Below are 26,744 nucleotides of genomic sequence, written 5' to 3' on the forward strand. Positions count from 1 at the left end.
TAAATGGACGGCCCCTTATTCTAAGATTATGCCCTCTAGTTCTAGCCTCCCCCATCAGTGGAAACATCCTCTCTGCATCCACCTTGTCAAGCCCCCTCATAATCTTATACGTTTCGATAAGATCACCTTTCATTCTTCTGAACTCCAATGAGTAGAGGCCCAACATACTCAACTTTTCCTCATAAGTCAACCCCCTCATCCCCGGAATCAACCCAGTGAAACTTTTCTGAACTGCCTCCAAAGCAAGTATATCCTTTCGTAAATTTGGAAAGCAAAACTGCACGCAGTATTGCAGGTGTGGCCTCACCAGTACCTTTCATAGCTGCAGCAAGACTTCCCTGCTTTTATACTCCATCCCCTTTGCAATAAAGGCCAAGATACCATTGGCCTTCCTGATCACTTGCTACACCTGCATTCTATCCTTTTGTGTTTCATGCACAAGTACCCCCAGGTCCCGCTGTACTGCGGCACTTTGCAATCTTTCTCCATTTAAATAATAACTTGCTCTTTGATTTTTTTTCTGCCAAAGTGCATGACCTCACACTTTCCAAAATTATACTCCATCTGCCAAATTTTTGCCCATTCACTTAGCCTGTCCTTTTGCAGATTTTTTGTGTCCTCCTCACACGTTGCTTTTCCTCCCATTTTTGTATTGTCAGCAAACTTGGCTATGTTACACTCAGTCTCTTCTTCCAAGTTGTTGATATAGATTGTAAATTGTTGGGGTCCCAGCACTGATCCCTGCGGCACCCCACTAGTTACTGATTGCCAACCCGAGAATGAACCTACTCTCTGTTTTCTGTTAGTTAGCCAATCCTCTATTCATGCTAATATATTACCCCCAACCCCGTGAACTTTTATCTTGTGCAGTAACCTTTTACGTGGCACCTTGTCAAATGCTTTCAGTTCTCAGTTCTCCGTTTTCAGTTCTCCCTCAGCTTCGATCAGGTGCTAAAGTCATGGAGAGGGGCTAGAACTCTCAACCTTTTGACTCGGCAACAGTGGGAACAACTGAACTACTTAAACATGTTTAAATTGAAGATATATTATTGTCAGGTTTCTTTGTTTTGTAGATTCTCCTTCTTCCATTTCAGGATAATGCAGCTCATCTTCAGCAGTTTTCAGTTCTTCAGCTGCCAACTAGTCCAAAGTTATGTGCCCCCTACCCGATCATTGCCCCATAATCACCAGCCTTGACACCACTTCCAGGCCAGTAGTATCTGCCAGTTTTGAACAATTAAAAATGCCTATGAAACATGCAGTATTGTTTTGCATAGGGAATCAATACAATGTTCAATATTTGTGAACCACTATATACAGGAGTACACAATACTACTAATTTCATGTGTTAACATAGATCGATATTTGATGTTGAGAGAAGACTTCTGTATGGGCTCAAACTGCTTCGACACAATGAAAGGATAATATACTTTGCTATTAGTCAAAAAGTTAAAATAAATTGCATTTATAAACTGCCTCATCATTTTCTCAGGATATGACAAAGAGCTTTACAACCAATGATTATTTTTGAATTATAGTCATTTTTGTTATGTAGGTGGTTCAGGAACAAGATTTTATGTAGAATTAGTTTATGTTTGTGTTTGTTTTTCTTTCATAATAAAACATATTAAAAGCAGAAATTATGGGCTTAGAGCAGATTTAGGGATGGTGCTTCCCAATGTATTGCCAAACTCACAGATTCGGAGGAACTACTAATTTATCTGCAAACTCACAGTACCACTCAAAATGAAGCACTTTCAGCCCAATGTTATGATGTTTGAATAGTGAATGTTGTAAACCAGAATTAAGGCAATGTGTGGAACCACAACATTTCTGTGTTCATCGCATTTGAATCAAAAATATAAGCCAAGATGCTACCACGGTCCATAAAGGGTTAAACAATGTTTCATCAGGGTCAGAATAAGGTTATGTTTCATACATAATAACCAGCATGCATCAATTCCCATTATTTTTATGGATCTGTAAACATAATTTTTCAGATTTTGCTTTTGTAAATGCTTCTTACTATTTTTCATAGCTTCTTTGTTCTCAACATTGATGCAATATGTGGGCGGGAACTAATTGGAGCTCCAACCTTGTTAATGATACAATATGTGCAATTACATTGTTTTCAACAGGTGACAACTGAACTTGACAACAAATGCACCAACAACTTCAGAGGCACTTCAAGTGCAGCTCCAATGGCAGCTGGTATAATTGCATTGGTCCTTCAGGCCAAGTAAGTATTGTCACACATAAACTGTTCTGCAATTTTAAAAAAGCATATCAAATACCAGTGTATTCCAAAGCACGAGAGAAATTCTGATGCCGAGATTTTCTGTAACTGTTCTTGATCATAGTGAAAGGACTGTCTAGTTGCAACTTAATACAATTAAATAATGTAGAAGTCCTTTCCTAGGTTGACACATGACACTTTTTTATTCCTGTGAGCCAGAGTAGCAACTGCCCTCTTGTTATAATGTACAACCAACAATAACTTGCATTTCTATAGTGCCTTTCACAACCTCAGGACTTCCAAAAGCATTTTACAGCCAATGAAATATGTTTGAAGTGAAGTCCGTTGTAATGTAGGAACTGCGGCAGCCAATTTGCACACAGCAAGGTCCTACAAGCTGCAGTGTGATAATGACAGATAACCAATCATCTGTTTTAGTGATATTGGTTGAAAGAGAAATATTGGCCAGGACAATGGGGAGAACTCCTCTTCTTCGAATAATGCCATGGGATCTTTTACGTTCACCTGAGAATAGGTAAATGACAGCCCATGTCTTTGACACCAACATCAATCACACCCAAAACAGACATCCAGGGTTGCTAGGTTCTGTCCTCAAGATGAACATCTGCAGTGTCATTTCTTGTTTCTCAGTTTTTATGCTGCAGTATCAGTACATCATTCATGGTTTTATTGTTACATTTATTTGGCGTGATTGATTAGGATTCACTTTGTGGCACAGGTTTTTCCACAACCATTTTCTAGGAGGGAATAATTTAAACAAACTGGGTCGTCCCAGTGGAAGATCATGGGGACGAAATTCAGGTCCCCAAAAAGGCCAGTTACTGACTTCCAATTCAATGGCTACCGCCAGCATAATTTAGTACTGTGGTTGTGGCCGTAATGAGGCAATCACAGTATGCACCACTGCTGCTCCGCCCCAGAATCGATATTCACCATAAAAAAAACTATCTGCATCCTGACGGTGCCCCCGACAGCTTTTTGTGTCAGAGCACTTTGCTGGGCTGCTCGAGACCTCCAGTGGAGGAAAAAGGAATTTTGGTGGGATCAGGATTTTTGTGCACTAAAGTTTTGTGGAGTTCTTTTTGGGAGTTGCAAAAACTGTTGCGGATTTGAGAGAACTTTTGCCGACTTTTGAAAGGTTTTTTTACTCGCCATGATTGATAGTGGCCTGGGGGCCTTATTCTGTACTCCAGAGGTCTCCTAGTGGGAGTTGAGCCTGCAGATGCAATGGGCTCAATGTTAGCACGGGAACACCTTGTCCATATTGTGAGAGGCAGGGACGCACGCAGGAGAAGGCAGCGCCATCAGCAACGGGTCCAGAGACAGCAGGCAAGGGAAACCGCAGCCATGGCTGCCTAACATGGAGAAGGATCTGGAGATGGTGCAGAACTCAAGGCAGAGAGGTTTGCTAGGAAGGAGCTGGCATCACAAGGAGGGTCAGGTACGCTGAACCCCACACCAGATAGTGGGCGAGGAGCCAGATGCTTGCCAGCTTCAGCCTGCAGAGGCTGAGGAACATCAACAGGATGAGGGAGAAGGCAATCAGCCAGCTGCTATCAGAGGGACCCAGCACAGACTTGGGGGAAGGAGGGTCTACCGTGCAAGGGTGTACCGACATCAGTTTTCCTTCCTGGAGCTAAGCGATGAGCGATGAGCAATGTCTGCAAAGGCTCCGATTTAGGAAGGAAATCCTAAGGGAGCTGTGCAATCTCCTGTGGCTAGATCTGCAGCTTCAGACAAGGCTGAGGACAGCTCTAGGCATTGAAATAAAAGTTCCCATAGTGCTGAACTTCTACACAACTGCTTCTTTTCAGTCTGCAACTGCAGACATTTCTAATATCGCACAGTTCTCCACCCATCGCTCCATCTGTCAAATGACCGATGCTCTCTATAAGAGAAGAATGCAATACATATCACTCCTGATGACCAGGGAGAAGCAAGTGGAGCAGCAGGCTGGATTTGTCTGGATTGCAGGGTTCCCCAGGGTGCAGGGGGCCATCGACTGCACACACATCGGTCTGAGGGCGCCACAAACCCATGCTGAGATTTTTATGAACAGAAAGGAATATCCAGCTGGTGCGTGACCATCAGTGCAGGAACATGGCACTTGATGCCTGGTATCCAGGCAGCATCCACGATGCCTTCATCCTGCGACAGATCACTGTACCCGCCGTCTTCTCAGGCCCAAACCAGGATTGTGGATGGCTGCTTGGGGACAAGGGATATCCCCTGTCCACTTGGCTTGCTGACTCCCCTTCAGAACGGCAGGACTGCTGGTGAACATGCATACAACGACTCTAATTCCGCCACCAGGTGCATAATTGAGCACTGCTTCAGGATCCTCAAACAAAGGTTCTGTTGCATGGACCGCTCTGGTGGAGCATCGCAGTACTCGCCTAAACAGGTCTCCAACTTCGTAGTCATCTGCTGCATGCTTCACAACCTGACAATTATGAGGAGCCAGCAATAGCACCTCATGAGGAGGAGGAGGAGAAGGAGGACCATGATGTGCATTGCCAGCCACACAGGAGGTGTCGTCGCCATCCCAATCCTGCAAGGGAAGTGCAGACCCGTCTCATTGCTGCTCATTTCAAGTGATCTAATGTCCACATCAGCCTTCAGCTTTGCTTTTCCATGGCCATCCCAATGAGTCCTGCCATACATCGTTACCCACTGTCAAATTTTACACCTGGCCAGGTATAGGGACACAAAATAAAGATTTATTACATCATAAAAAATGGTACAAAAAACAAACACAACATAATTTCTCACCCTTGTGCATTTCCTTATAACCCCTCTTTTGCATGCCTGTTCTACTTCTATGCCGCAGTGTCTCCCCTGTGGCTGCCTCATGGGTCTGGGAAGTGTTACATATGTGGACTTATATTTACTCTGTACAGCCACCAGAGGGCTCATTCCCCGGAGTCCCAAGGGATTCCATAATCCCTTGGTAGCACAGGTATTTAAGAAGGTTTCACAGGTTGGAGAGGCACTCTGGAGACCTGCAATAAAAGACTAAGGTCACACTTTACTTTTGAGCTCACAGTGTTTAATCTGACTCCTTCTCCATACACTACAACTGGCGACAAGATACAGATAGCGAACCCAAAGATGCAGCTAACAGTGGGTATTCTGGAGAAATTTTCAGAGGGAGATGATTGGGAAACTTTTATGGAGCTACTCGACCAATACTTCGTGGCCAATGAGCTAGATAGGGAAGAGAGCGCTGTCAAACGAAGGGCGATCCTCCTCAAGATCTGTGGGGCACCAATGTATGGCCTCATGAACAATCTGCTCACTCCAGCGAAACCCACGGAGAAATCATATGACGATTTGTGCACACTGGTCCGAGAGCATTTGAACCCAAAGGAAAGCGTTCTGATGATGAGGTACCGATTTTACATCTACAAAAGATCTGAAGGCCAGGAAGTGGCGAGTTATGTCGCCGAGCTAAGACGCCTTGCATTACGAATTTGAAGGATACTTGGAGCACATGCTCAGAGACTTTTTCATACTTGGCATTGGCCACGAAGCCACACTTCGCAAAATTTTGACTGTAGAGACCCCAACCTTGAGTCAGGCCATAGCAATAGCCCAGGCATTCATTGCCACCAGTGACAATAATAAGCAAATCTCTCAGCACACAAGTGCTGCTGCAAGTACTGTGAACAAAGTGATGTTGTTTTCAAATCGTAACATACAGGGCAGGTCACACATACCTACAGCTAAACGTCCGCAGATGTCTCAGAGTCCACCATCAAGGGTGATGAATGCAAGGCCATTAACACCTTGTTGGCGCTGTGGGGGTGATCATCGTTTCCATTCATGCTGTTTCAAAGGATACGTTTGCAAGGGCTGTGGAACAATGGGACATCTCCAATGAGTGTGCAGGCGAGCTGCAAAGCCTGTTAAACCTGCAAACCACCATGTTGCAGAGGAGGATCACGATGAAACAGAGCCTCAGATAGAGGAGGCAGAGGTACATGGGGTACACACATTCACCACGAATTGTCCCCCGATAATGCTGAATTTTGAACTAAATGGGCACAAGCCAGTCCATCATGGGCAAAAAGACTTTCGAAAGGTTGTGGTGCAACAAGGCCTCAAGGCCAGTCTTAACTTCAATTCGCACGAAACTAAGAACTTACACAAAAGAACTGATTCCTGTAATCAGCACTGCTACCGTAAAGGTCTCCTATGATGGAGCGGTGCACAAGCTACCACTCTGGATGGTACCAGTCGATGGTCCCACGCTGCTCGGCAGGAGCTGGCTGGGAAAGATATGCTGGAACAGGGACGATGTCCGAGCGCTATCGCCCGCAAATGACACTTCATGTGCCCAGGTCTTAAACAAATTTCGTTCGCTGTTCGAACCAGGAAATTCCAAGGAGCAAAAATGCAGATCCACCTAATTCCGGTGGCGCGACCCATCCATCACAAGGTGAGAGCAGTACCGTACATGATGACAGAAAGGGTAGAGATCGAGCTAGACTGGCTACAAAGAGAGGGCATCATCTCACCAATTGAGTTCAGAGAGTGGGCCAGTCCTATTGTCCCAGTCCTCAAGGGAGACGGCACCATCAGAATCTGTGGCGATTACAAAGTAACTATCAATCGTTTCTTCCTTCAGGACCAATACCTACTACCAGAAGCCGACGACCTCTTTGCAACGCTGGCGGGGGGAAAGACGTTCATGAAGCTGGATCTGACTTCAGCCTACATGATGCAGGAACTGGAGGAACCATCGAAGGCCCTCACCTGCATCGACACGCATAAAGGTCTTTTTGTTTATAACAGATGTCCATTTTGAATCCGATCAGCGGTAGCGATATTCCAGAGAAAGATGGAAAGTTTACTGAAGTCGGTCCCGCACACCGTGGTCTTCCAGGACGACATCTTGGTCACAGGTCGGAACATAGTTGAACAACTGCAGAACCTGGAGGATGTTCTTAGTCGACTCAACCGCGTGGGGCTCAGGTTAAAATGCTCAAAGTGCGTTTTCCTGGCACTTGAAGCAGAGTTCCTGGGAAGGAGGATTGCAGCAGACGGCATCAGGCCCACCAACGTGAAGACGGAGGCAATCGAGAACGCACTGAAACCACAGAATGTGACGGAGCTGCGGTCGTTTCTGGGACTCTTGAACTACTTTGGTAACTTCTTACCGGGTCTCAGCACACTGTTAGAACCACTGCATGTCTTACTACGAAAGGGGGCGAATGGGTTTGGGGCAAAAACAAGAAAATGCCTTTGTAAAAGCGAGAAAATTGTTATGCTCAAACAAATTGCTTGTGTTGTATGATCCATGTAAGCGTTTGGTACTAGCATGTGATGTGTCATCATATGGCATCGGGTGTGTATTGCAACAAGCTAATGATTTCGGGAAACTGCAACCGGTTGCTTATGCATCCAGGAGTCTGTCTAAGGCCGAGAGAACCTACAGCATGATTGAAAAAGAAGCGTTAGAGTGTGTCAATGGGGTAAGGAAAATGCATCAATACCTGTTTGGCCTAAAATTCGAATTGGAAACTGACCATAAGCCACTTATATCCCTGTTCTCCGAGAGTAAAGGGATAAATACCAACACATCAGCCCGCATCCAGAGATGGGCGCTCACGTTGTCCACATACAACTACGCCATCCGCCACAGGCCAGGCACAGAAAAGTGCGCCGATGCTCTCAGTAGGCTGCCATTGCCCACTACGGGGGTGGAAATGGCGCAGCCCGCAGATCTAGCCATGGTTATGGAAGCATTTGAGAGTGAGCAATCACCTGTCTCTGCCCGGCAGATCAAAACCTGGACAAGCCAGGACCCCTTATTATCTCTAGTCAAAAGCTGTGTGCTTCACGGGAACTGGTCCAGTGTCCCAGTGGAAATGCAGGAAGAGATCAAGCCTTTCCAGCGGTGCAAAGATGAAATGTCTATACAGGCAGACTGCTTTCTGTGGGGCAATCGAGTAGTGGTCCCCAAGAAGGGCAGTGACACCTTCATCAATGATCTTCACAGTACCCACCCAGGCATCGTAATGATGAAAGCGATAGTCAGATCCCACGTGTGGTGGCCCAGTATCGATGCGGACTTAGAGTCCTGCATTCACAGATATAATACATGCTCGCAGTTAAGCAATGTACCCAGGGAGGCGCTGCTAAGTTTATGGTCTTGGCCCTCCAAACTGTGGTCTAGGGTATGCAGGCCTGTTCTTGGGTAAAATGTTCCTTGTAGTTGTAGACGAGTACTCCAAGTGGATTGAATGTGAGATAATGTCGGCTAGCATGTCCGCTGCCACTACTGAAAGCCTGCGGGCCATGTTTGCCATTCACAGCTTACCCAATGACCTGGTGAGCAACAACGGGCCATGTTTTACTAGTGCTGAGTTCAAAGAATTCATGACCTGTAACGGGATCAAAAATGTCACATCTGCCCCATTTAAACCAGCATCCAATGGTCAGGCAGAGAGAGCAGTGCAAACCAGCAAGCAAGGCTTGAAGAGGGTAACTGAAGGCTCACTGCAGACTCACCTATCCCGCTTAGCTACCGCATGAAACCCCACTCGCTTACTGGGATCCCACCTGCTGAACTGCTCATGAAAAGAAGTCTTAAGACAAGGCTCTCGTTAGTTCACCCTGATCTACATGAACATGTAGAGAGCAGGCGGCTTCAACAAAGTGCATACCATGATAGCGCAATAAAATTGTGTCTCGCGAGATTGAAGTCAATGATCCTGTATTTGTATTAAATTATGGACAAGGTCCCAAGTGGCTTCCCGGCACTGGTGTGGCCAAAGAGGGGAGCAGGGTGTTTCGGGTCAAACTTTCAAATGGACTCATTCACCGGAAACACTTGGACCAAATCAAACTAGATTCACGGACTACCCTGAGCAACCCACCTTGCACCCTATCTTTTTTGATCCCCCAACATACACACCAGTGGCAACCGACACCATGGTTGACCACTAAGCAGAACCCGTCATCCACAGCAGCCTGCAGGGCCCAACACACCAGGCAGCGCAGCAAGGCCAGCTGCACAGCAGCCCAGCGAAGGCCCAACAAATGATTCAACAACACCAGCTTTCACACCGAGACGATCAACCAGGGCAATAAGGGCCCCAGATCGACTCACATTGTAAATAGTTACCCTATTGACTTTGGGGGCGAGTGTTGTTATATATGTAAACTTGTATTTGCTCTGTACAGCCACCAGAAGGCTCATCCGCTGGAGTCCCAAGGGATCCCATAATCCCTTGGGAGCACAGGTATTTAAGGAGGCTTCACAGGTTGGAGAGGCACTCTGGAGACCTGCAATAAAAGACTAAGGTCACAGGTTACTTTGAGCTCCCAGTGTTCAGTCTGACTCTTTCTCCATACACTACAGGAAAGATGCTGTGTTTCCTGTGTGGAAGCTACAGATGTCCTTCTCGGATGCCCTCAACTAGCTCTGGCACTGGAAGGGCCGACTGAAGACTGGTCAGCATCGTCCTTGGAGAGTTCAGTCGGGCGAATCCATGGTTGGGTGCAATGACAGAGTGGCAGGTCTGGGTTCAGGAATAGTGTGATCCTGAGAGAGCACATCATCAGTGTCATGTATTCAACCAGCATTGTAACCCATGTATAAACTGACCTAAGTTGTGCACCGTGAGAACACTGAGCACTAGGTGGGAGACACTCCTAACCTGGACCTTCAGGTATAAAAGGGGAAGCTCCACCCACCTTCATCACTTGAGTGCTAAGGAATAAAGGACAGGTCACAGACTGACCTTTTCTCAAGCATGGGCCTCGTGTGCATTTATACTGTGTAGTAAGGACGTATCAATGGCGACAAGAAACTGGGATTTAAACCACGCGAGCATGGCCACTAGCAGAACAGACGAGAGGTACTGTGTTAAGGAATGGTTGGGACAGAGATTCAACATTGTTAAAGCAGCACACAGTTCTCCAGGCAGACAAGGGCAGTCAGGCATGCCCCAACATGTAGTCGAACCCAAAGGGGGAGTTCGACAGAGACAATGGCAAGCTGAACAGCGATTCATGCCATTGCAAGGGACAATGCGGCCAGTAATGGAGCCATCAACACCTGTTAATGGTGCACTCAAGGACAATAACAGGGGCAGTCAGGGACGATCGACTGGCAAGGGACCTTTTGTTTCAAACCGCAGCTCATGCTGGAGGTGTGGAGGCATACATTCAGCTGGAGTTTGCAGAGATGAGCAAAATACCTGCAGAAATTGACACTGGGGGAAATCGCTGGAAGCTGAAGTTCAGCGAGTTCATGTGGAGCACGTATACAGTTCATACACCAGGACGCCACCGATAACGATGAAAGTGCTCCTCAATGGCATCCCAGTATCAATGGAGTTAGACACAGGTGCCAGCCAGTCCCTGATGGGTATCAAACAGTTCGAAAAGTTGTGGGCATCCAAGGCCAGGAGGCCAAAATTATCGCCGATTGACACACAGCTACGGACTTACACAAAGCAGATCATTCCGGTGCTAGGCAGCGCCACAGTAGTCGTGACCCACAAAGATTCGGAGAACAGGTTGCCACTCTGGATTGTCCCAGGGGATGGTCCCGCACTACTGGGGAGGAGTTGGCTTGCTGTCATGAACTGGAAATGGGGCGATGTCAATGCAATTTCCTCTGTGGAGCGAGTATCATGCTCACAGGTCCTGGACAAATTTGACTCATTATTTCAACCCGGCATTGGCACTTTCATGGGGGCCAAGGTAGTGATTCACATAAACCCGGACGCCAGACCAGTACACCACAAGGCCAGAGCGGTGCCGTACGTGATGCGGGAAAAGATAGAAGGCGAATTGGATCGCCTGTTGAGGGAAGGCATCATCTCGCCAGTCGAATTCAGTGACTGGGTGAGCCCGATTGTGCCGGTACTCAAGGCGGATGAGTCAGTCAGGATATGTGGCGATTACAAGGCCACCATCAATCGGGTGTCACTCCAAGACCAGTACCCACTACAGCTACCGCGACGCTATCCGGTGGCAAACTTTTTTCAAAATTGGACCTGACCTCAGCTTACATGACCCAGGAGCTGGCGAGTGAGTCGAAGAAGCTGACCACCATCACGACACACAAGGGGTTGTTTGAGTACAACAGATGTCCGCTCGAGATTCGCTCGGCCGCCGCGATCTTCCAACGAAATATGGAAAGCCTCCTCAAGTCGATTCCAGGGACGGTGGTTTTTCAGGACGACATCCTCATTACGGGTTACGATACTGAAGAACACCTCCACAACCTGGAGGAGGTGCTACGCAGACTGGACCGGGTAGGTCTGCGCCTGAAAAAGGCGAAGTGTGTCTTCCTAGCTCCAGAGGTAGAATTCCTGGGGATGAAGGTAGCATCAGACGGGATCAGCCCTACTGCATCCAAGATGGAAGCGATCCAGAGAGCACCCAGACCCCGTAACACGACGGAGCTGCGTTCGTTTCTGGGGCTCTTGAACTATTTTGGTAACTTTCTTCCCAAATTGAGCACGCTGCTAGAGCCGCTACACGTGCTCCTACGCAAAGGTCATGAATGGGTCTGGGGGGACAGCCAGGAAAGGGCTTTTAATAGAGCACCCAATTTGTTATGTTCCAACAATCTGTTAACGCTATATGACCCATGCAAGAAACTTGTGTTAACGAGCCTTGCGTCGTCCTATGGTGTCGGGTGTGTGTTGCAGCATGTCAATGCCAAGAGTCAGTTACAGCCGGTAGCTTATGCCTCCAGGAGTCTGTCCCAGGCAGAAAGGGGCTACGGGATGGTAGAAAAGGAGGCGCTCGCATGTGTATATGCGGTAAAGAAAATCACCAGTATCTGTTTGGCAGGAAATTTGAGCTGGAGACAGATCACAAACCCCTAACGTCCCTTTTGGCCGACAACAAGGCCATAAATGCAAACGCATCGGCCCGCATACAGAGGTGGGCACTCACGTTAGCTGCCTATGACTACACAATTCGGCACAGACCGGGCACCGAAAACTGCGCCGATGCACTCAGCAGGCTCCCACTAGCCACCACTGAGAGGGCTACCGAGCATGGTGTTGAGATGGTCATGGCTGTTGAAGCTTTCGGAAGCGAAGGCTCACCCGTGACAGCCCGTCAGATGAAAGTCTGGACAAATAGAGACCCGCTATTGTCTCTAGTCAAGAAATGTGTCCTGAATGGGGACTGGGCAGCCACATACAGGGCATGCCCTGAGAAATTTAAACCATTTCACAGGCGCAAGGATGAACTCTCGATTCAGGCCGATTGCCTACTGTTGGGAAACCGTGTAGTCATACCCCAGATGGGCAGAGAGGTGTTCATCAGAGAACTCCACAATGGGCACCCGGGCATTGTCACGATGAAGGCAATTGCCAGGTCACACGTTTGGTGGCCAGGGATAGACGCAGATCTGGAACTTTGTGTTCGCAGGTGCAACATGTGTGCCCAGCTGGGTCATGCGCCCAGGGAAGCCCCCCTTAGCCCCTGGCATGGCCCGCCAAGCCTTGGTCACGCATCCATGTGGACTACGCAGGTCCTTTCATGGGGAAAATGTTTTTGGTTGTAGTCGACGCCTACTCCAAATGGATCGAGTGTGTCATTTTAAATTCAAGCACATCCTCTGCCACGGTAGAAAGTCTACGGGCAATGTTCGCCGCCCACGGTCTACCGGACATCTTGGTCAGCGACAATGGCCCGTGCTTCACAAGCACTGAATTCCAGGACTTCATGGCAAGCAATGGAATTAACCATGTTAGAACGGCACCATTCAAGCCGGCCTCAAATGGCCAGGCAGAACGAGCAGTGCAGATAATCAAACAGGGGATGCTCAGATTCCAAGGGGGTTCCCTACAAACCCGCTTATCACGCCTCCTGTTGGCCTATAGATCCCGACCACACTCGCTCACAGGGGTTCCATCCGCAGAGCTACTAATGAAAAGGACGCTCAAAACCCGATTACCCCTTATACATCCCACCATGAAAGAAATTGGCGAGAGCAGGTGCCAGTCACAATATCACTACCATGACAGGAATGCAAGGGCGCGATGTATTGATGTAAATGATCCTGTTTTTGTCCTCAACTACGCTGCAGGGCCCAAATGGCTCGCAGGCGCTGTGGTTGCCAAAGAGGGAAATAGGATTCTGGTAGTTAAACATACCAATGGACAAATCTGCCGCAAACATGTGGATCAAACAAAAAGGAGGTTCAGCAATCCCATAGAAGAAGCAGAGGAAGAACACGATATAGAGTTCACTCCACCACAGGTGACCGAACACCGGAACCAAAGGGAGGAGAGCCCAGTCACTGTGGGCAGTCTGGACAGTCCTGAGGCACTGCAAACAGCAGACACTCAGGCCAGCGCCCAACAACCGGAGCCCCAACTCAGGCGCTCTACAAGGGAGCGTAAATCACCAGAGAGACTCAACCTGTGATCCCAATAAGACTTTGAGGTGGGGGAGGTGATGTCATGTATTCAACCAGCATTGTAACCCATGTATAAACTGACCTAAGTTGTACACCGTGAGAACACTGACCACTTGGTGGGAGACACTCCTAACCTGGACCTTCAGGTATAAAAGGGGAAGCTCCACCCACCTTCATCACTTGCGTGCTAAGGAATAAAGGACAGGTCACAGACTGACCTTCTCTCAAGCATGGGCCTCATGTGCATTTATACTGTGTAGTAAGGACGTATCAATCAGGATCCTGGTCCGAGCAGCCTGAGTCACTCCCTGGGTCAGTGCTGTGGTGCAACCAGCAGATCCAGCAGCCATGTCCTCCAGTCAAGCACCTTCCCTTCTCAGGGCCTCGCTGCAAACCTCCTGAACTGTGATGTATTAATGATTGGGGGTCACCAGACACCAGAGAGCACTATGGTCGGAGGTCATCGGGCTGTACGCCTGTGGCATGTGTGCTTGGTCACCTGTATATAAGCTGGGTGTCTTTGTCACGCAGGCACTCTTGGGCTGGAATAACGATGGATCAGGTTGCACCTGAGTGAGTTTACAGTAACCAGACTCTTGAGTCATTACAATTGGTGACGAGGTAATTTAAGAACCTTCGCATGCACAATGGGCACGGTTGGAATCCTGGAGAGATTCATGGAGGGCGAGGATTGGGCGGATTTTGTCGACTGTCTGGATCAGTAATTTATGGCCAACGGCATGGGGGCAGAGGTCTACGCAGTTAAGCGCAGGGCAGTTCTCCTCACCCTTTATGGTCCGAAAATTTACGGCCTCAGGAAGAATCTTCTCTCACCTGTATGTCCGGCAGAAAAAGGGTGCGAGGAATTGTTTACGTTGGTGGGTAACCATCTGAAGCCACAAGAGGGGATTATCATATCATGTTACCATTTCTATACGCATGTTCATGCTGAGGGCCAGATCGTGTTGGGATTTGTCACCGACCTGCAATGTTTTGCTGAGCTGTGCAAGTTCGGGAACATGCTGGAAAACATGCTGCGTGATGTCTTCGTGATAGGCATCATCCATGATGCGATCCCCAGGAAGCTGTTGGCTGCAGAGACGCTGGATTTGAAAAAGGCCATTGCGACTGCCCAGGCATGCATGACGACGGATGATAATTTGAGGCAGATATCATCGACGAGTCGGAGTTCCACGGCAAGTACTGTAAACAAGATGGCGTCATTTTCAGGCAGAGCTGCTTATGCGAAACCTGCCGCTGCTCAGAGTCCGCCAACTGGTTTGAACCAGATTTCACCCTGTTGGCATTGTGGGGCAATCATCGGCCTCATCTGTGTCGGTTTAGACAATACTCATGCAATGGATGTTCGAAAGTGGGGCATCTTGATGGGATGTGTCCACAGCGGACCAAGCATGGTGCGGCTCACCATGTGGTTGATGAGGACCAGTTCAATGACGGCCCGGATACGCAACCCGAGGAGGAAATGAATGGACTGTATTCATTCCTGAGCAAGAGCCAGTCAATAGTTGTTAATGTGAAGCTGAATGGCGTGCCTGTATCAATGGAGCTGGACACGGGTGCAAGCCAGTCGATAATGAGCCAAAGGACATTCGACAAGCTGTGGGACACTAAGGTTACGAAACAGAAGCTGAGTCCAATCAATGCCAGGTTGCGTACTTACACTAAGGAACTCATACCGGTGCTCGGCAGTGCAACATTCGAGGTATCATATGATGGTGTAGTTCACGGGCTACCATTATAGATCATCCCAGATAATGGTCCAATGCTGTTCAGCAGGAATTGGCTCAAGAAAATCAAGCTGAACTGGAATGATGTCAAGATGTTGTCCTCGTTGGATGATACTTTGTGTGCTCAAGTATTGAAAAAGTTTCCTTCTTTGTTTGAACCGGGCATTGATAATTTTATGGGAGCCAAGGTGCAGATCCAATGCATGGCCTGTCTATCACAAAGCTCAGTGTGTTCCATATATGATGAGGGAGAAGGTTGAAATTGAGCTTGACAGACTCCAGCGTGAAGGGATCATATCAGCGGTTGAGATAATGAGTGGGCTGGTCACATTGTTCCTATTTGAAGAGTGATAGCACTGTCAGGATTTGTGAAGACTACAAGGTTAAGATTAACTGATTTTCGAAACCGGATCAGTATCTGTTACCGAGGACTGATGACCTGTTCGTCTGGTGTAAAGTCGTTCACGAAACTGGATCTGACATCGGCCTATATGACCCACGAGCTTGTCCACACTTCGAAGAAACTCACCTGCATCAACACCCATAAGGACTGTACATTCACAACAGGTGTCCTTTTCGGATTCGTTCGGCTGCAGCCATATTTCAGAGGAATATGGAGAGTTTACTGAAGTCCATTTCTAGAACTGTCGTGTTTCAAGATGACATTCTGGTCACAGGTTTCAACACTGCTGAACATCTGAACAATATTGAAGAAGTCCTATAGCGTCTGGACAAAGTGGGACTCAGGCTGAAATGTTCGAAGTGTGTATTCATGGCACCTGAAGTTGAATTCCTCGGGAGGAAGATTGCTGCTGATGGCATCAGGCCCACTGATTCGAAAACCAAGGCCATCAAAAATGCACCCAGGCCTCAGAATGCGACGGAGCTGTGTTCGTTCCTTGGGCTACTCAACTACTTTGGTAATTTCTTGCCCAGATTGAGCACTTTACTAGAGCCACTGCATATGTTACTAAGAAAAGGTGACAACTGGGTCTGGAGTGCGTCTCAAGATAGAGCCTTTGAGAAAGCCACGAATCTGCTATGTTCAAACAAGTTGCTTATTCATTATGATTCGTGTAAGCGTCTTGTATTGGCCTGTGATGCTTCATCATATGGGGTTGGCTGCATACTCCAACAAGCAAATGAATCGAGCAACCTACAACCTGTTGCGTATGCTTCGAGAAGTCTGTCTAAAGCGAAAGAGCTTACAGTATGGTAGAGAAAGAAGCTTTGGCCTGTGTGTATGGGGTAAAGCAAATACACCAGTACCTGTTTGGTCTTCGTTTTGAATTAGAAACAGATCACAAGCCACTCATTTCATTGTTTGCGGAAAACAAAGGCATTAATACCAATGCATCGTCCCGCATTCAAAGGTGGGCGCTGACATTGTCTGCCTATGATTACATCATCTGTCATAGACCTGGTACTGAGAATTGTGCCGATGCACTGAGTCATCTGCCCTTACCCAAAACTGAGATGGAGACACCTCAACCTGCAGATCTATTGTTAGTAATGGATGTTTTTGAGAATGAAGGAACCCCTGTCACTGCCCAACCATGACCCTATTTTAACGGTTGTGAAACGGTGTGTACTCAGTTGTGATTGATCTGCCATACCTATGGAGATGCGTGAGGAGACCAAACCTTACAACCATCGCAAGGATGAGCTGTCCATTCAGTCAGATTGTTTACTGTGGGTTAATCTTGTAATCATGCCGAAGAAAGGTAAAGAAAAATTTGTACATGAACTTCATAGCACTCAACCTAGTATTGTCATGATGAAGTCCATTGCTAGGTCTAATCATAGGCAGACAATGTCAACGCCCACCTTTGAATGCGGGACAATGGGGGGGAGGGGGAGGGGGAGAAGGAGAAGGGGGTGGGGGGGAGGAAGGAGGAGGGGGTGGGGGGAGGAAGGAGGAGGGGGTGGGGTGGTGGGTGGGGGAGGAGGAGGAGGAGGGGGTGGGAGGAGGAGGAGGGAGGTGGGGGGGTGGGAGGAGAAGTGGGAGAGGGGGAAGAGGGGGAGAAGGAAGAGGGGAAGAGGGGGAGAAGAAGAGGGAGGAAGAGGGGGAAGAGGGGGAGAAGAAGAGGGGGAAGAGGGGGAGAGGAAGAGGGGGGGAAGAGGGGGAGAAGAAGAGGGGGAAGAGGGGGAGAGGAAGAGGGGGGGAAGAGGGGGAGAGGAAGAAGGGGGGAAGAGGGGGAGAGGAAGAGGGGGAGAGGGGAGAGGGGAAGAGGGGAGAGGGGAAGAGGGGAAGAGGGGGGAGAAGAGGGGAAGAAGAGGGGAAGAGGGGGAGAGGGGGAGAGGGGGAGAGGAAGAGGGGGGGGAAGAGGGGGAGAGGAAGAGGGGGGAAGAGGGGGAGAGGGGGAGAGGGGAAGAGGGGGAGAGGGGAAGAGGGGAAGAGGGGAAGAGGGGGAGAGGGGAAGAGGGGAAGAGGGGAAGAGGGGGAGAGGGGAGAGGGGGAGAGGGGAGAGGGGGAGAGGGAGAGAGGGGGAAGAGGGGAGAGGAAGAGGGGGGAAGAGGGGGAGAGGGGAGAGGGGAGGGGAAGAGGGGGAGAGGGGGAGAGGGGAAGAGGGGAAGAGGGGAGAGGGGAAGAGGGAAGAGGGGAAGAGGGAAGAGGGGAAGAGGGGAAGAGGGGGAAGAGGGGAAGAGGGGAGAGGGGGAGAGGGGAGAGGGGGAGAGGGGGAGAGGGGGAGAGGGAGAGGGGAGAGAGGAGGGGGAGAAGGGGAGAGGAGAGAGGGAGGGGAGGGACGGAGGGTGGGGGGGAGGAGAGAGGGGTGGGGGGGGAGGGAGAGAAGGAGGCTGAACGGCCTCCGCCCCCCACAGCTCATGCTGCACCGCGCCGATCTCCAAAGGGCCTGCAGGGAGCCGGAGAATAGGTAAGTATTTTTTAGGCACACTTTCTGGCGCGAAAAACGGGCGTCCAGGTCCGGGCTGCGCTGTTCTAGGTGCAGCCCGAATCTTGGGCCCAGTGTGTGGAAGCACATATATATGCATCATGTAGCTACATCAGATGGAAGGATTTTGGGGAACGAGAGTAAAGGAAGTATCATAGATCTAAATTGTTGTTGCAAAGTGTATTCTGCTGCAGAATGCTAATTTATATTAAACATTTAAAGGACTTTATGATAATGTGAAGGGGTGCCAGCATATTTTGAAAAAGTTAATTCCTGTAAGGGCCCGATGAATAATTCAATTTTTGCTAAACATATTACTCACTTGCAGTCAACTCCTTTGTGTGTGCATTGACATGCCTTGCCACCTCCTGTCAACCATACTGTAATCCTCTCCTGTCTGGACCGTGGCTTGGAGTCCCAAAGAGGGTCGCCATCCTCTGCTGTACTTGCTCCAATAGTATTTCCCGGGAAAAATTTAAAAATGGTGCCTGCTGTGATACCACAGCATCTCTCTTGTCCTGTTGGGAATTGAAACACTTTGATTTATTTTCAAAATTTTACCACACATAATGCAACTCTCCTTTAAGGTTTAACTGCCCGACTATATTGCAGCATCAGATATCTAACCCCAGAATCAGCAAGTGTCCAGTGGGAGGGTATTGCATCACTGAACCTATTAACAGGAGGCTTGCCCTAGAACAATTGGTGGAATCAGCCTTCTTTCATTCCATCAGGTAGGAAACACCTCACATTCAATGAACGCCTTGTCCACAGTCAAGACAGGAAACCCCACATTCAGCGTCTCAGCCCTAGAAATTGAGCATTAAAGTACATATTTAAAAATAAAATATGGTCCTAGTTTTGGACTTGCTGACATAAAGGCACTTCAGAAAGTTCTGTGGTGACAAGGAACACTAAATATAACAGTATAATGCTTCGTAACATAAGTTAAGTCATCTAGTCAGCAGACATCAGCAGTAATCACTGTTGAGTATTTAAACAAGATAAAAATGAGGCTTATAACTACCTGTGTTAGCTTGGTTCAATTGGTATCACTTTTATCCTGGGTCGGTGGGTTGTGAGTTCAAGCCACACACCAAGCTTGAGCTCATAATCTAAGCTGATGCTCCATTGCATTACTGAGGGAATACTGCATTTCTGGAGATGCCATCCTTCAACTGAGATGTTAAACTGAGAAACAATTGCCTACTTCAGTGCTCAAAGTGAACTCTAAAGATCTCGAGATACATTTCTAAGAAGAGCAGGGAATTTGCACGGTGTCCAAGCCAATATTTTTCCCTTGAATAGTACCTAAAGTGGATTGGCTAGTCATTCATCTCATGGCTGTTTGTGGAACATTGTTGGCACAGAATGGATGCAATTTTTCCCGACATAGCAACAGTCACTGCACTTCAAAAGTGTGTATAATGGACTCAGACATTTTGACTTGAAAGATGCTATATAATTTCCAGTATTATACAAGCCTTAACTTGTTTGGCAACAGAAGTAAGTTTGGTGTGTAAATACAGTTGATCAGGAATTAAATATAAATACAGAAAATGATTGAAATACACAGTAAGTCAGTCAGTCTCTGTAGAGAGCAAAGACAATCATTGTTTCTGGCAAGGCACATCTGAAGAAGGGCTCTATTCAAAATGAAATATCGACCCATCTTTTCACAGATGCTCGCTAACCTGCATTTGATTTCCAGCATTTTCTGTTTTGTTTCAGATAGCTAGCACTTGCAAATGTGTTGCTTTTTATTTGATCACAAAATAGAGTCTGGTGCAATGAAAAGCAAGAATCCCAAATTCTCTGAACAGGTTGTGGCCGCGATTAGGGAGGAAGCAATTGCCAGAAGGTCCTCAGTGTCTGAAAGACAATAGAGCCACCAGATGTACATGCAGGTAGGCAGCAAAGAGGTTCTCAGATGGAGTGCAATCTTCAAAAATAAGGCAAATGGTCACTGAGTTCAAAGAGGTTTAATTATATCAAAACCAGCAAGTAAAAGGTTGCAGTCAACCACCAAGCTTGGAAATCAAATGGTTGAGAACCTTGGGAGAAATGGATTTGACAGAATCTGAAAAGAGTGTGGCCCAACTATTCGCCCTGGAATATTTTGCGTCAGGTGCAAGAAATTGAGGACCCTCCGTTACTGGTTTTGGTTGATACCTTTTGAATTTTTGTATGAGATGCTGATTCAAAATGCAAAAATATTCCAAATGTATGTGCCTTTACTAATTAGATACAATCATTCTTAGCAAAAGTACAATTTATGCTTTTTGGTATAAGCCTAATTTAAAAAAATTCTTGTCTCTGCAGTTCAGCCTGGACCATTTTGAGCTCAGATGTTAAGTATACAAGGCTTTGTTCCACAAACACCACCACATACCACAAGCACTATCATTGCAAATACCAGCACAGATTGTGGGGCCCAGACTAACACAGTCGAGCTTTCGGTCACCTGGAATGATGGAATAACGAGCAATGAGTACCTGACACAGAAAGTGAAACAAAACCAGTGCTGGGAGGCAAGCACGGAGACCTATTTTAGGTCAGAATCATTGTAGGTCTGTGGTGCCTGTAAAAGAACAGATATGCTATTAGCATCAGTAACCACATCATCAAGACAAGGGTGTTGTAGTAGCAACAGGATATGATTTGAGAATATTGAAGCTCCATCTCTGAGATTAATGATGACAAAATAGTTGTATTCCAGCCCACTTTGGAGGGAATGTCAACTGACAGAGTAGCTGGAATATGATGCTCAGCAACTCACAGACTCAGCAACGTAAGAGCAGTATTGAAAGTGCTCTGACTGGGGATAACTTTCAAAGCAGTTCTGAGAAGAGGATTTTTGAAATTTTGGAGTGAAAAGATAATCATTTATAAAGAAAGGTGTTTGCATATATTAAGGATTTAGTCCAAATTCCACCAGGTGGATGACTGCCTGAGCAGTTTGAAAATATTAGTCAAAACATAGAACATTAGATTCCAGTAGGTAGATTTGGATCATGTTGCACCCATTTTACAATCGTAAAACGAATGCAACGATGATCAATTTCAGGGATCAATATCTGAAAAATGTTTGACGTGAAATTTGCTTCAGGCCATTTTCAGCTGTTTGGGGTGGCCACTTAATACAGGCATTAGACCCCTTACATAGGCTAATGAGGGACCGACTGCCTGTTTTAGGACCCCTGTGGGAAATGGGCTTTCCTGCTCCGCTCATGTTTTCTAGACATGGATGTGGCCTATCCAGCAACTGACAATAAAAAGGTAAGTTTAATTATTGTTTTTAAATTGATGGGGAAATGGGAGCTAGAGTGCTCCCCCTGGCTCTACAGCACTTCTGCCAGCTGCTGATGGCTGTGTTACGCTCCCTTCCTGCTAGCTAGCCTCCACCCCCACCTCCCAGGACTTCCTTGAGGGCGGCTGCCAGCACGGGAGGCAGCCCGAGATTCGATTTCTTCAGTTGGGCGAGCTGCCTGTGGAGGTGCAACAGGTGCTGCAACTCACCGCCATTATTTAGATGAGGACCGAAGACTAATTTCACGTGATCCTTGAGCCTTTGTCTTTGGGCACAGGGTTTGACGCTTGAAAACTGTGGCCTTGGTTAATTTATAGGCCGAGGTGTTGGAGATTTTTACAGTAATCTAACTATGATGGTAAATAGTTCTTGTAGGATATTTTCACAACTTCCCATAGTGGTATTAAGCCCTCAATGAAGATGAGTCAAGGCACTTGTTTGTGAGGCACAAAAATCAATCTGTATCACTGTTGCCTTTATCTTTATCACACCCCAAATTACACATTTGGATGTGAATCTTTCCAACAATGATACATACAGTTCCCATGAGGGTATCAAATTGGTCACAATTAGAAACAAGTAGGCACTCAGTGAGAAGAAGTACAAGGGTTTCACAGGGTAAAACAACAAAATATGTGCAATAGGAATATACAGGCATTGACAGTTTGGAAGATGAATGATTTTGCACTTAATTTTGTGCATTTGTTTCACTAATTGATGTTGTTTTCGTGAAATGAAAGTTTGGACATAATGAAAATGAGGTGTTTATAAATTGGTTCACAGTCATTTGGTGTAATTATGCATAGCAATCATGTTGATATAAGTGCAGATGCTACCAGAGTGTAATAGGTGAGTTGATATCAAATGAAATTAAATGAAACAGAAAATGTGTCACATTGGCAAAAGTAATCTGGGCCGCTGCCGCCCAGCACCTCCCCCTCCCCCTTCCCCAAATTTAAATTGCTGGTGGACAGAGCAGTCCAAGACTGGTAGGCTTCAGTCCGGCAAGCTCCATCGAGATGCATGTTTGATACTACGCAGATCGGCAGCCCAATGTAAATGAGGCTGGGGCCTTAAAATCATGGCTACCTCCGCTTTCGTGTGCAGGCATCCACCCAGAGCGCTCAATGAATTGCCCAAAAGTCAAAATCAACCCCTTTGACCAGTACATTTTCTTTCAAAGGGTGACCAGCCTTACAAACAGCTCCCCTGTGCACATTATATAGACAACCTCAGACATCATAGGCAGCAAATGTGAATACACCATACAATGAGGTACATTAGAAAGGGAAATTAATTATTTTAGTATCACAATTCTAGGAATGGAAACCTTTGAATATTAGCAAGGAGTTCAGAGAGAAGATTAGATATGTTTTATTTGTGGCCACTGAAGCTCAAAATTAAAAGTCTTACATCTTGACAACCTGTAGAACTCTTGCTCAAAATACTAAATAATAATTTCTTTAAATCGGGAATCACATTTCACATTGGATAAAAGCACAGAGCAGAACATTTGTGTCACGGCTGGCAGGATGGGAGAATACTAAGAAACCTGGCCCTAATAATTACTTTTCAGGAGGCCAACTGACATGGGTGCATGTCTGAATCACCAATTTAATAACTGGACTGACGTCAGGTGATATAAATCCTAAATCACCTGAACAGTTCTTTTGGTTGTTAGCCTATCTCTCCCTATTATCAGTGGTTCAACAGTTAAATTCATTTCAAATCATTTTAATGCAAATTCGTGATTTGAAGAGGAGAAATTTAGAAAATGACACACATGGAGCGGGAGACCTCTGCATTTGTGATAAAACCATTGTTAGGCCTACAAATGTCTATAACTTCTCAAATAAAACCAATTCATGATCATAAAATATGTCTAAAAGGCACATCAGTCAAAAATAGGCTCTTACCTGCTGTTACTTAATTTTTCTAATATTAAATTATCTTTATGATTATTGGAAATAAAAGGTTACTGAATTACAGTTATGATTTTTCTGAGAATAGTGTTCTAATCTGTCTCCCAATAACAACAAATATTTGACATTTTTTTCGTTGTATATTGTCCAAATCAGAAATGTTGAGCATGCGGCCTGGGAATTTTCTCCCGGGGCTTCGCCACTAAAGGAACGTCGGGTGGGACTTCTGACCATTACCCCAACATTGTCATGACCCTGACCCCTTTTCCAGGTCAGGACTTAATGCACATGACTTCCCGTTACCACCAAAAGGAGAAGGGGGCTCTATTAAAGGGTCAGAAATGGGCCAAATGGCCTCCTTCTGTGCCATACATTTCTATGATTCTATGACGAACACCGAAAATGTTTTTAAAAGTTGAACAACAACAATAATTTGCATTTATATTGTGTCTTTAATGCTAAAAAAATTTGTGTTGGTGCTTCACACAGGCATAACCAGAAAGAAAATGATGCCAAGCTAATGAGGCAGATAATGGGAGACATCACCAAAAGCTTGATTAAAGAGATGGGCTTTAAGGAAGGGTTTAAAAGTGGAGAGGCAGAGGAGCTTAGGCAGGGAATTTCAGAGCATGAGGTCCAGGTTGTTGAAGGCACAGCTGCCAATGATGGGGCTGAGGGAGTGGCCAAATGCAACACAGAGTAATGAAGAGCTCAAATAGGTCTTCGAAGACAGGGGTGATGGGTGGGTGGGACTTGATGCGGGATTGGATACAGTCAGCAGAGGTTTGGATGAGCTGATGTTCTTGGAGGATGGGAGGTTGGCCAGGAGGGTATTGGAATAGTTGAATCTGGAGGCGATAAAGGCATATTTGAGAAGTTCAGTAGAAGATAGACTGAAGTTGATGGAAGTAGGCAGTCTTTGTTATGGAGAGAATATGGGATTGGAAGCTGAGCTTGGATTGTAATAGGACAGTGAGATTGCAAACAGTCTTGTTTAACCTGAGACAGTGACCGGGACAGAGAGGGAGACAGGATCGATAGCAAGGGTAGGGAGTTTGTGTCGGAGGTGAAAGATGATGTCATCTAAGGATTTTCATGATTAGGGCAAACAAGAGGGGCCTTAAGAGAAGGAGAGGAGCCCACTATTAGAACCTTTGTTTCCAATATTCTTCAGAGCTTGCTGCCACTGTTCCAGGTCCAATTGCAGCCCATCTCCTGGGATGAACAGCAGTAGAAGGAGAGGCCGCAAAATCCACCTGGTTACCCAGCACCCCCTCGCCCCCACCCCTCCCAACTCCAAGTTGTCATTTCCATGCAGTAGGGTGGTAAGGAGTAGCTAGCTGACTTCTCTGCACTGGGGAAGGGAGGGAAATTTAGAACGGTGTTAATATGAGTCTTCTTTTTAGGCAGTCACTCGGAGTCGAGGATGATTTACTTCCACACTAATATGAGTTCTTAGGTGACTGATGAGTCCAGTGCGGGTCCTATCACAGGTGGGGCAGACAGTGGTTGAAGAGATGGGTGGGTGAGATGCTTAGGTTATCGTGTGCTCCTTCTGTTGTTTGTGCTTCGCTTCTGTGTGCTCCCGACGAAGAGATTTGAGGTGTTCGGTGCCTTCCTAGATGCTTCCCCTCCACTTTGAGTGGTCTTGGGCCAGGGATTCCCAGGTGTCGGTGGGAATGTTGCACTTTTTCAAGGAGTCTTTGAGGGTTTCCTTAAAACTTTTCCTCTGCCCATCTGTGGCTCACTTGTTGTGTCGGAGGTCTGAGTAGAGCACTTGTTTTGGACATGCGGACGATGTGGCCCGTCCATCGGAGCTGATCGAGCGTGGTCAATGCTTCGATGCTAGGAATGTTGGCCTGAGCAAGAACACTGACATCGGTGCATCTATCCTGCCAATGGATTTGCAGGCTGTTGCGGAGGCAGCGTTGGTGGTACAGGTTGAACCTCCCTGTACCAGGCCTGTCCCAAACGGGGGATTTTGCCGGATGATGGGAGGTCATGTGTTTGGGTGGACTGTGCCTTTAAGTGCTGTTGCTGGGGTAAGTGTGTGTGTGCACTGAGTGGCTGGACCGACTGTCAGTCAATCAGTCAGCCAATCAGTGTGCAGGGGTCCCCGAAGAATCGGCGGGACCCGAAGAGTCGGCGGGCCGAGAAGAGTCGGCCTGACCCCCCCTGGAGGAAACACTGTGGGAAGGACCTGACGGCCCGAGGACTGTGGCTGCAGGAGTTCCAGCAGGGCAATGAGGAGGAGGCAGCCGATTGAAGAGAAAGATTATATTGGTGAGAAGGATTTTGACGGAATGGTCCCAGATGAGGGGTGGTGCCGGATAAGGGAGTCCCGGATAAGAGAGGTTCAACCTGTACTTCTCCAGTGCTTTGAGGTGCCTGCTGTACATAGGCCATGCTTCTGAAGCTTTTAGGAGGGCGGGTATCACTTCTGCTCTGTAGACCATGAGCTTGGTGCCGGGTTTGAGATCCTGGTCTTCAAACACTCTCTCCCTCAGGTGACCGAAGGCTGCACTGGCACATTGAAGGCGGTGTTGGACTTCATCATCGACGTCTGCCCTTGTTGACAGTAGGCTCCTGAGGTATGGAAAATTGGTCCACTTTGTCCAATGCATCATCATGGATCTTGATAATGGAGGGGCAGTACTGTGTGGCAGGGGCAGGTTGTTTGAGAACCTTTGTCTTACAGGTGTTTAGTGTAAGGCCCATACTCTCGTCTGCTCTATGGATGATGTCTATGTGTCTCGACACAGACATTGCCGCCCTAAGTGTGACTCAGTGGGCAGGGGAAGGCCAGCTCAAGGAACAAGGTGGTGGTTACACCTTCTTCTGGAAAGTTAAACCAGAAGAAGAACACCTCCTCCATGGAGTTGGCTTCGCCATAAAAAATGAACTAGTTGGGCGACTCAGAGACTCCCCCTGCGAGATAAGCGAACGTCTCATGATCCTTCGGTTCACCCTAGCCTAGAACTAGTGCGCTACGTACATCAGTGCATATGTCCCAACACTGGAAGCAACAGACGAGACCAAAGAGGAATTCTACTCCAGCCCTGACCAGAGTCCCATCAGGCCACAAGCTGATCCTCCTTGGCAACTTTAACACCAGAGTTGGAAAGGACACAGACCACTGGGGAGGTGTGATTGGCAGAGAGGAGATGTGATCGGCAGAGCAAAGCAGACTCCAACGATACTCTCCTCCTGAC

The 26,744-nt window shown here is 47.2% G+C and overlaps 1 protein-coding gene across 1 annotated transcript in view; it reads left to right on the plus strand.

Moving 5' to 3' along the window:
• The window catches only part of LOC139274800 (PC3-like endoprotease variant B), a 994,028-nt gene that overhangs the window by 579,629 nt on the left and 387,655 nt on the right, over positions 1 to 26,744 (plus strand). Inside the window, exon 11 of the mRNA XM_070891493.1 lies at positions 2,139 to 2,239. Coding sequence (XP_070747594.1) covers positions 2,139 to 2,239 — 101 coding nt within the window. The remainder of the gene's footprint in view (positions 1 to 2,138; positions 2,240 to 26,744) is intronic.

The sequence above is a fragment of the Pristiophorus japonicus genome, chromosome 10 (assembly GCF_044704955.1).
Source record: "Pristiophorus japonicus isolate sPriJap1 chromosome 10, sPriJap1.hap1, whole genome shotgun sequence".
Classification (NCBI taxonomy): Eukaryota; Metazoa; Chordata; class Chondrichthyes; family Pristiophoridae; genus Pristiophorus; species Pristiophorus japonicus.